The 11,159-nt window shown below is 47.8% G+C and overlaps 1 protein-coding gene across 1 annotated transcript; it reads right to left on the bottom strand.

Moving 5' to 3' along the window:
* Positions 1-3,655: 3,655 nt before the first annotated feature.
* Positions 3,656-10,448, bottom strand: OPRD1 (opioid receptor delta 1). The gene is made up of 2 exons (XM_072616511.1): positions 10,100-10,448; positions 3,656-4,246 (listed from the first exon to the last, which is right to left on the bottom strand). Exons 1-2 carry the CDS (start codon positions 10,437-10,439, stop codon positions 3,705-3,707), a joined length of 882 nt encoding a protein of 293 aa, XP_072472612.1. The 5' UTR covers positions 10,440-10,448; the 3' UTR covers positions 3,656-3,704.
* Positions 10,449-11,159: the final 711 nt, after the last annotated feature.

The following is an 11,159-nucleotide window of genomic DNA, read 5'->3' as shown; positions in this document are numbered from 1 at the left end:
TCTCTCTTCCCTCTCCCTTTCTCTGTCTCCTCTCTTTCTCCTCTGCTCCTCCTCCTCCTCTCTGTCTCTCCCTCCATCTCACTCTCTCCCCTATGCTCTTCCAGTTTCTCTCTCCCTCTCTCTATGTCTCCTCTCTCTTGTCCTCCTCCTCTCTCTCTCCTTTTCCTCTGGCTCTCTCCCCCTATCTCCTTTGCCTCTCCCTTTCCTCTCCCTCTTTCTGTTGTCTTTCCCTTTCTCTGTCTCCTCTCTCTTCTTTCTCTCCTACCCTGTCTCTCTCTCCTCTCTCTCCCTCCTCTACCTCTCTCTCTCTCTCCTTCTCCTCTGTTTCTCTTCCCCCATCCCTCTCCCTCTATCTCCCTCTTTCCCTATTCCTTTTCTTGTCCTCCCTTTCCTTCTCTCTTTATCTCCTCTCTCTCTCCCTCTCTCTCTCCTTTCTCTCCCACCCTCTCTACCCTTTTCCCCCTCGGTATCTCCCTCTTCTTTCTGTCTCTGCCCCTTCCCCCTTTCTCTCTCCACCCCCAGCCCCCTGTGTCAATACAGGGATGGGCCCATCATGTCACTGGATGCTTCAGGGGAAGAGGTCTGGAGTCAAATGTACCAAAAATGAGCTCCCTCGTGCTATTTCTGTCAGAGGCATAATAACTCCCTGGTGAACTTAATGAATGGCTAGATTAAGAGAGATAAGCAGCAGAAGGAAGGAAGCTTCCAATGCTGGGTTTCAGTCACTAGGCAGCTGGGCACCTTCCAGCTCCTTCAGGCACAACCATAGCCATGGAGTGTGGCCAGCCTATCCCAAGCTCCTGCTAAAGCAGGATTCTGAGTTGCTGCTCAATAGTCCAGCAGTGGACAGGACAACTCCTCATTGGTGGTGGTGGCCCAACGTGTCATAGTCACCTTTACTAACTCTATATCCCACGACCTGCCTCCTGAGCTAGGGGGCAATTTCTGAATTTACTCCACATGCAGAACATCCTAGAGATTGATTTCCAGATGACTTAACCAAGTCTTAGCGGCTTGAGGGAACAAGTCACCCAAAAGCAAAGAAAGTCAGGCCTGAACTTATTCACTAACATTGAAAGGAAGCTGTTAGTAGGGAGAAAATAGATACATGTGTACAGGCTCTTGGAAAGAGCAGCCAGGACCAGTCACACACAAGAATTACCTCTGAATAGCATGAATGAGAAGTAATATAAAAGCCAGCAGCAGAGGCACATCTGGAGCTGGTGAGCCTTTAAACTGGCCATTTGCCTTGGGCAAGCCTGGGCCCTTCACCTATTTGTTTGTTTACTTATTTTTATTTTGAGCTGTGCGATTTATAAGCAGCAGATTGGAGCAAAGTCATAGCCCTTCAGAAATTTCTTCCACCATGATGACATTGGGTTGCCAGTCAGATGGGTTTCAGCATCTTCCTAGGGTTTCATCCCATGGGATTCAGTGTTCCAGGAGGTTTGTCTTGTCTAGGTATCTCCAGGAGAGTGATGCTCTCTGGAGATGGTTGCTATTAAGTTTTGTCTTTCTGTAGACAGAGAAGAGAGACCAAGGAAGTGGCCCAAGCTGGTCAGATTACAAATGGAGGAGGCCACTGATGAGCCTCTGGTCCCATCTGATACAGTTCAGTCTTTGAGGCTCCCTTGTTCTCCACACTCAAGAAACAATGATGGGGTTTGGGGAAAAAGCAAACCCCATACATAGATGGAAGGCAGGGGTGGGTGAGAGAGCTCCAGTGTCTCCCCCAACTCCTGGCCCCTGAAGCTGCCCTGCCTCCCATTCTCCTGGCACTCTGCCAATACCTCTCCTCACCAGCTAGGGTGCCTGGCCCCCTGAACACCCAAAGGTGAGTGACAGTGCCATAGATACAGAAGGGAAAAGGGCTTTTGTTCCACGGAAATGACTGTCAAGGGGAGAGAAGTGGATTGTTCACATTTTTTTTCTGTTTGAGATAAAAATGTCAATTTACCTCAATTTGTCCCAAAAAAGGAAGAAAATTAAATTTGTTTTTACAAGGATGTCAGCTCGACACTTCAACATGGGAGCCCAAGTTAGCGTGACTGAAGGAAGAACAAGGAAGGGGGGAGGAGACGATCTGGGAAAAGATTCTTTTCTCTGGGGAAAGAGAATCGCAGAAGTGAATGTTCGAGGATGGAAGGATCATCTGATCCAAACCCCTCATTTTACTGAAAGGATAGCTACAGCTCAAAAAGGAAAAGTGACTTGCCTGGGTCCACATAGCAAGATTTGGGGACAAATCTAAAAATTGCTTCATTAAGATTTAGAAAAAAAATAAATCAAATCTACTCCATAGCCATTAACTCATGGATTCTCCCCTCCCTTCCCCATCTTTCCTGCCATCTGTAATTTAATGATGAAGAGAAAGAAATGCTATGGTGAGGGTCATAGGGTAAGGGTCTCTGACCTTACAGATTATAGACTGGCAAGATTAGAAGGGGGGCAGCTAGGTGGCACAGTGGATAGAGTGCTGGAGTCAGCAAGACCTGAATGCAAATCTGGCTTCAGACACATACTAGGTGGGTGAACTTAGGCAAGTCACTTCACCTTGTTTGCCTCAGTTTCCTCAAGTGTAAAATTAGCCGGAGGAGGAAATGGCAAACCAGTCTAGTATCTTGGCCAAGAAGACCCCAAAATGGGGTTGAGAAGAGTCAAACATGACTGAAACAACTGAACCACAATAGCAAAGGGTGTTCAGAGATGAGACTGACTAGGTCAGTCTTTCTTGTTTTTCTCTCTCTCTCTTTCTCCCTGTCCTCAAATCCCCCTCCCTTCACCTCACTCTCAAAAAAAGCCTCTAAGTAAAAGTTACAAAGAGGCAGATTTAGATGCGATATGGGGAGGGGGAGAGTCCCACCATCCAGAGCTATCCCAAAATGGAATGGGCTGCTTTAGGAGGTGGTGGGTTCTCCTTCATTGGAGGTCTTCAAGAAGCTGAATGACTACTTGTTGGGCACATTGTTACCGAAGAGATTGTTATTCAGTCCAGGGTTGGACTGGATATCTCCAAGGTTCTTTCCATCTCTGACATTCTATAATTCTAGAAAAACCCAACCAATGGCTGAGGGACATGAGCTGTATGAAGGGAAGGGGTGGGAAGGAAAAAGAACAGGATTTGTCCAGCGTCCAGCTTTAGAGGGACCATGTCACAAATGATTCCCTCCACTTCCTCACAGATGGGCCTGCACTAAATGAGACCTCTGACTCTCTCATCCAATTCCAACAGGTAGAACCTCTGTGGGAGGGGGGAGGGACTCGAGGAGGGCTTACTCTCTACCTCCTGTCCAGGTTAAGGTTCTTAGCAATTACAGGGCAGTTCTGGTGGACTCCAGCAGAAGTAGAGTTCACCTTTTCTTAACCACAGGAAATCCCAAGTCGGGGGGAGCCCGCTTTTAAGGGAACGGGGAGGAGGTGAAATAACCACAGACCCTGGGGTCTCAAAAAAAACACCCTAAGCCCCAATTGTGTGGGACCTCTTTGGGAATTGTGGCATGAGTTTCTTCTGGATGGAGGTGGGGCGAGGTGGGAGGCAATGAGGATAGAGACCCTGGTATTTTCTATCGCACCCTCCCATCTCTGTTGCAGCCCCCTTCCCACCCCCACCCACCACATGACTAAAACTCTGTAGTGGTGACCTGAGTCACTTCCGAGTGGAGCTCGGCCCCTGGGGCTGCCCGGGAGGCCGGGCCCAGCTCTAGTCAGGCCGGCCTACTGAGGCCGTCTGAGGGAGAGCAGGTGGAGACGCGCTCACGGAGGGTGGCCTCCCGGGCCCGGCTGAAGCTGCTGGGCTCCCGGTGGGGCCCCCGACGGAAGGGCCGGCAGAACTCTCGGAAGCAGCGCTTGAAGTTCTCATCCAAGAAGGCGTAAAGCACGGGGTTGAGGCTGCTGTTGGTGTAGCCCAGGGCAATGCACAGGTGCAGGCTGGCCACCACCAGCGGGTTCCTCTTGTCGATGTCCACAAGGGTCCAGACGATGACGAAGACGTGGATGGGGGCCCAGCAGATGATGAAGGCGGCCACCACCACCAGCACCATGCGGGTGATGCGCCGCAGGTTGCGGTCCTTCTCCTTGGAGCCGGAGAGCAGGCGCACGGTCCGCAGGCGCAGAATCATCAGCCCGTAGCACACGGTGATCACCAGGATGGGGACCACGAAGGCAAAAATGAACACGCAGATCTTGGTCACTGTGTCCCAATACCAGCTGGGCTTAGGGAACCGTAGCATGCAGACCACCATCCCGTCTGGGGGGCATAGAGGGAGACAGAAGTAGAGTTAAGAGACTGACCAATGACCATTCCCCATAGCCCAATAGGCTCTTTAGACACAGTCTGGGGCAGGGGCGGGGGGGCGCGCAGCAGTGCCAAGATTATAGTGCCTCCCGGATGGGCAGCAGGGTTTAGATCTGCCTTGGCCCCCTCCACCCCTGTGGGCAGCACCTGCTCTGCAAGCCCCTTGGCAGAAAGGACTAAGGCAATGACCACAGAGGCTCCACGGGACGGGGAACGTGTGGATTTCTCCACTCTCCCAAGTTGAGCACAAGAGAAAGGCAGATTGAGTCAATCAGTCAGCCAACTATCGTTTATTAAGCACTTATTATGTGTACTGACAGGAACATGTTGCCTCTGAAATGTTCCTGGTGACTTACTTAAAATAAAATCTTTTTATATTTTGTCTTTTATATCACCTTCAAATAGGAAAAAAAACCCATTTCCTCCCATGTGCTCTACTCAAGGAGCCTTTCCTTTTAACAAGGATGAAAAAGATTGAAAAGAAGGCATTGAAGCAAAAGCAACCAACATAGCCCTGTCTGATGACATACAAGATTCCACATCCATAGCTCTCCACCTCCTTAAAAAATGAGAGACAGGTGCACTTCCTCCCTCATTTATGCAAAGGTGAGAGGGAGGTGCGTTTTCTCAATTGTTAGGATTTCTCTGTTCTGTTCACATTTTTATAGGTGTTGTATACACTTCTGTTCCTGACTTATGAACTAGGGAAGACTCCTTAGCTCACAGATCCTGCCAACTATCTCCACAAAGACTCGGCAGGGAGGGCCAGAGGTCCCTCTTCTCTACCATTCTGCACAGCATACCACTCTACCACTGCCAGTCCTTCAAGATGCTAGCTTCTAGAGGGAGTCTTTCCTGCTTGTCCCTGTTCCTGGCAATAATGATCCCTCTCTCTGAGGCCTTAAAGAATTCAGACTGTCATTGTCTTGTCTGATCCCATATATGTGAGTAAAGGAGAAATGGGAGCAAAAAACAGACAAAAGATGGGCACTTTCAGCTGAACCCCAGACCCTCTATCAGGGCATTCTGAGCCTCTGAGTATCTGGACTCTTTCCTGTCACCTAGAGACAAAAATAAGCTGCCAAGTGCAGAGAGAATGCTGGGCCAGGCACCAGAAAAACCCAAGTTCAAATCCAGCCCTCAGATTCTTACTAGTTATGTGACTTAGGCAAGTCGATTAACATCAGACTGCCTTACTTTTCTCAACTCTAAAATGGGGATAATATGTCACTTAACTACATGACTCCTGTGAGGATCAAACAAAACAATATTTATAAAGTTCTTAGTATAATAAATGCTTGTTTCCCCTTGCCCCCTATACCATTAAAGTCTCATCTCTCCAGAGACACAGGGATAACAGACCCCAAATTATGCAGGCAGGTGTTTTGTCCAAATGAATCTATGAGTGACTGCTGCATCAAGGACCTGGACATGGACTTCCAGCCCAAACTTCAAACTTCACAGAAGATTCAGAAGAAGTCAGAGATTCAACCTATGAGGTCGTTCTGTGGCCTTGTCCCCGCAGCTGGACTATGAACTCCTTAGGGAGCCTTCTCCAATTGTTCTGATCTATACCTGGCTCACTGGATCCAGACAGATGGCTCTGGAGGAGAAAGTGAGGCTGGTGACTTTGCACAGCCCTGCCTCACTTAAATCCAATTCACTTGAATGTCTTGGCATACCTTCCTCATGTCATAGTCCTCTTCCAGGACAAAAGACAAACACCATCATGGGCTCCTTATTACCTCTTTTGCACACCCTCTCCCAGTCCTCCTTCCCCTCTCCCCAATCCCTCTTCCCCCTTCCTTCTCCACAAGGCCTGGTACAGAGTAGGGGATTCTTCATTCCTGGAATGCTTCGCCTTTAGATTGTGAGCTCATCAAGGGCAGGAACTGTCTTTTTGCTCTTTTCATATCCTCAGCAATAGCACAGTGTTGGGCACACAGTAGGTGCTTAATAAATGTTTATTGATTGACTAATTCATCACCTGGACCTCTTGGAATACTTGGTTCCCTTAAGGCCCAGCTGACTAGGGTAGTAGGGGATGCTGAAAGGTTGCCATCCTCTGGCCCACCTGTAAACTTTCCCTCTTTCTCTCTCTTGAAATGACCCTGTATTCTTTTTGCACATTGTATTTATATCTCTCTCCAGCAGAACATAGTTTCTCTGAGGGTAGGGGCCCTTTCCCTTTTTTTGCCTTTGTATCCCTGGCCCCTAGCACAAGACTCAGCACATAGTAGGTACTTAATAAAAAACTTATTGAATTGAATTGAGCTCAATGAATAAGCATCTCTTAAATACAAACCATGTGCCAGGTGCTAGGGATACAAAGACAAAAGTCTCTGTTCTCAAGTAGCTTATGTTTTATAGGGGGAGACAGGTATATTTTGTGGTTGTTCAGTCATTTTCATCACATCTGACTCTTCTGGACCCCATTTGGGATTTTCTTGGTAAAGAATTAGAGTGGTTTGCCATTTCCTTCTCCGGCTCATTTTACAGATGAAGAAAGTAAGACAAACAGGGTGAAGTGACTTGCCCAGGGACACACAGTTAATAAGTATCTGAGGATAGATTTGAACTCAGGGAGGTCTTCTTCCTGATTCCAAGCCCAGTGCTCTATCCACTGCATCACCTCATTGCCACCTATTACATATAAAATACAGTGCATCCCAAAAGTCTTAGCTTTAATCATTTTAAAATGCAGTAAGACTTTTGGGACATCCTATACATGCAAAATCAGAGGTCATTTTGGAGGGGAGGCACCTGTCATTGGAGGGACAGGCCTTGATGGGAGGTGGTATTTAAACTTTTTGAAGGAATCTAGGGATTCTAGGATGTGGGGATGAAGAGAGAGAGAATTCTAAGCATGGAAGGGTTGGGGAGGGGATGGGGGATGGTCTGTGTAGAAGCCCTGAAATGAGAACATGCAGTTCAGTGAAGGATGGCAGACAAGGAGCTTGGTAGAAGGTATAGGGGGAAGAAAGTGTAATGAGGCTGTAAAGGTGGGCTGGAGCCAGGTCCTAAAGGGTTTTGATGCTAAATCAGAGGCAAGGGCAATTTGAGGTAATAGAGAACCACTGAAGTTTATTGAGCCATTTAGGTGCTTCTCAGTAGAGTCAATTTGAGGGACAAAAAGAGGCTGAGCACAGTGACCAATGTGGGCCACCCCTGACAACCTGCTTCAGAACCTCACAGGGACTAGCTCAGCTGCGGGTGCTAGGTGTCAAGTGACCAGTGCTCTCTGTGCAGCAGGTGACAGGACACACTGTGGCTGGTGACAGGACACACTGTGGCCTAGAGGGAAAGGTGGTGCTGATCTCCAACTGGGGCTGCTCCCAGGTTGTCCTTCTTCCCTTCCTCCCCTACTACTGTTCCCATTTGGGCCAAGTCAGCAGGGTGAGCAAGGCTTGCTGGCTGCTGAGCCATCACCAGCGGGAGTTGGGGGAAGGGTGGGCAGCAGCAGCAGTCAATCGTGCCCCTTCCCCATTTCCTTCTGTGATGAGCTCTGAGAAGAGTCAGCCTGAACCAATTTCTGGCTCCCCATATTTGGTGAGAACAACAACCTCCACTTTGGTATCTTAGCTATAAATGTGGGCAAGGGGGAGGGGAGAATCTAGTAGGTGTCTTTCCTCATTGGTTCCCAACAAGGAAGAATAGAATGGGGTCTTCAGGAGGGGCCACTGAGGTGATATTTACCAAGGGAGATTATCTTGAGGGGCAGGGAACACTGAAATGAGTTCTACACACTCATAGGATCCTGGAGTTGAAAGGGTCCTTGGAGGTCATTTAGTTTGCCTATCTTGCCCAATGGGAGAATTTCACCCTTTGACACCCACCACCAACGAATGGCTATCCAGGCTTGATTAGAATACTTCCAGTGACAGGGAGCTTATTACATAAGAAGGCAATATGTTTCTAAAAAAAATAGAGGAAATGTGATTCCCTGAGAGGCAAGATGTGTGTCCATGCCTCTGTCTATGGCTCGTTAGGGTCAGTCTTTGTCCTTGTACATGGTTGTCAAACTATCGTGGTATGATGCTTGCAGTGGGGACTTAGGTACGGCCTTCATTAGATAGGTGAGAAGCATTGCAGCCTCTTCTGTTTTATCTTATTCCCTTGAGCACTGGACAGTGACCTTGACCTTCTTCTTATTCCTCAAACAAGACCCTCCATCTGCCAACTCTAGGCATTTTCACAGGCTATCCTCTATGCATGGAATGCTCTCCCTCCTCTTCTCTGCCTCCTGGTTTCCTTCAAATCCAGTTAAAATCCCAGCTTCTGCAAGAAGTCTTTCCCAGTCCTTCTTCTTTCTAGTGCCTTCCCTTTATTGATTATTTTCATTCTATCCTGTATGTAGCTTGTTTGTACATAGTTATTTGCATATTGTCCCTCCTCCATTAGATTGGGAGCTCCTTCCTCAAGGGCAAAGACTGTCTTTGGTCTTCTTTTCATACCTCCAGGACTTAGCAAAGTGCCTGGCACATAGCAGGTGCTTAATAAATGTTTACTGAGTGGCCAACTGGCCAGGACGCATTCCACTCCCATGTCTCCCTCCAGTCCTGTCTCAAAGGACCTGCCACTCTGGGCTTGTCCAAAGTCATTGTAGTTTGTCCTTCATTTCTGAAGAGGACCGATGACATCATGGGTGACGTTGTGACTTGTGTGTGAATTGGATTTAAGTGAGCACAGCTGTGCAAAAGCATCAGCTTCACTCTCTCTATAATGAGAGTGTCACAGAGGGTAGGGAGAAAGTCGCTGGTCAAAAGCTACCCTGAAGAGCCAGTGTGACATGGTGGCCGACTGGAACATCTGAGTTCAAATCCTGACTCTTGACACTTACTAGTTATTAGCCAGTTCACAAATATTTATTAAGCCCCTACTATGTTCCAGGCACTCTGCTAAGTTCTGGGGAATACAAAGAAAGGGAAAAGACAGTCCCTTCCCTCAAAGAGCTATCCCACAGTCTCACAAGCAAACAGCTATGTATGAACAAGGTTGAGACAAGCTAAATTGGAAATAACCAAAAGAAAGAATGCACCAGAATTAAGGAGCATCAGCCAGTAATTGTGTGGCCACAGGGAAGTCCGTTAACCTCTTGGAGCTGGATCCTCCTATCTGTACAGAGGGCATAATAATACCTGCCTTACAGGCTAAATGGGATTATGCACGGAAGACGCTTTGCAGAATTTAAAGCACTATCTAAATGTCGATTCTCACGATTCTTCCTTGGAAATGAGTGAGAGAGATCTCTCTTCACTTGGGTCTCAGCCCAAGTCAGGATTTGAGCCCAGCTCTCTCTGTTTCCCAGTCAAGCACTCTCTCTGCTTTGCTACAATTAAGGGATGTGATGAACTAGTCTGTCTCACTTATATCTTTGTCTTGAACTCAGCTCCCTGCCCCACCAAGCTCACTACCCCAAGCTGGGCTAAACAGTCATCTCAGCCAGGGTTTCACAAGAAGAGCTTCTCAGCCTTACCCATGGGCAAAGGCAAGGGACAAATCTTCTCAGAGTGGGTTCAAGGATGAGACCAGGAGAAAGATACATAGGGTTGTCCAGCCCCATACTGATCAGTACTCTATTTCTCAGAGATAAGTTACTCATATGCTTCCCTGGTCAAGCAACATTATCCATTGATCAATCAAGCATTCTTATTGGTCAATGCTTTGTCAAGTTCTCACTAGCCCCGACATGGAGAGCCCATAGTCTCTCTGCAATCTTTGACTTGGACACTTCTAGGAACAGGAGACTTACTATCTAACAAGGCAGTAAATTTCCAAGGGAATCTGGGGAATCAGCATACTCACCCCGGGCCTGGGTCACGGCCATGATCATGATGGGCACACCAATGCCAGAGGAAAGGATCCAGATACAGATGTTGATCAGTTTCGCTTTGGCTGGTGTGCGGAAGTCAAGAGCCTTGACAGGGTGGCAGACAGCAATGTAGCGGTCCACGCTCATCATGGTGAGGGTAAAGATGCTGGTGAACATGTTGTAGTAGTCGATGGAGAGAACCAACTTGCAGAGGAACTCCCCAAAGGGCCACGTCTCCATCAGGTATTTGGCACTCTGGAAGGGCAGTGTGCTGGTGGCCAAGGCATCAGCCAGGGCCAGGTTGAAGATGTAGATGTTGGTGGCTGTTTTCATCTTGGTGTATCTGGAGAGGGAGAAGAAGCCAGAAGGAGCTTTCTTACTTTCCATAATTGGCAGGGGTCAGTGGAGCATTTGACCAGAGGAAAGAGAAGGAAAAGAGGGAACAAGAGAGAGAGAGAGAGAGAGAGAGGGAGGCAGAGACAGAGAGAGAGAGAAAGAGAGAGAGAGAGGTTTAGAGCTGGAAAGGACCTTCAAAGGTCATTCAGTTCCTTATTTTACAGTTGAGAAAACTGAGGCCCAGAGAGGATGAGTGATTTGCCAAAGGTCACACATGCAGTAAGAGGTTCAAAGAACTTACTCTTGCTGGAAGATGGCAGAAGAGAGGGAAGAGAGTTTGGAACACTCAAACTCTTCCATTTGTCTGGACTCCTGGGAATGTTTCTGGTTAGCTCTCAGGTGAACAGAGTAGAAAATGGGTCCCTGGGTCTTTTTCTTTATGATGCAACACTTCATGTAAAGCACTCAGCAAATCTTAAACCCCTATATAAATGTTGGGCAGCTAGGTGGCACACTGAATAGAGCACTGGGCCTAGATCAGGAAGGCTGATCTTCCTAAGTTCAAATCTGGTCTCAGACACATACTACCTGTGTGACCCTGGGCAAGTTACTTAATCCTATTTGCCTCAGTTTCCTCATCCATCAAATGAGCTGAAGAAGGAAATGGCAAACCACTCCAGTATCTCTGCCAAGAAAACCCCAAATGGGGTCACAAAG

The sequence above is a fragment of the Notamacropus eugenii genome, chromosome 5 (genome assembly GCF_028372415.1).
Source record: "Notamacropus eugenii isolate mMacEug1 chromosome 5, mMacEug1.pri_v2, whole genome shotgun sequence".
Taxonomy (NCBI): Eukaryota; Metazoa; Chordata; class Mammalia; order Diprotodontia; family Macropodidae; genus Notamacropus; species Notamacropus eugenii.
This window is presented reverse-complemented; position numbering and strand designations above follow the sequence as displayed.

Coding starts and splice junctions, on each gene's coding strand:
- OPRD1 (XM_072616511.1), bottom strand. CDS start 10,439: ATGAAAACAGCCACCAACATCTACATCTTCAACCTGGCCCTGGCTGAT. Junction 4,247..10,099: donor GGCCGTGACCCAGGCCCGGG/GTGAGTATGCTG, acceptor TATGCCCCCCAG/ACGGGATGGTGGTCTGCATG.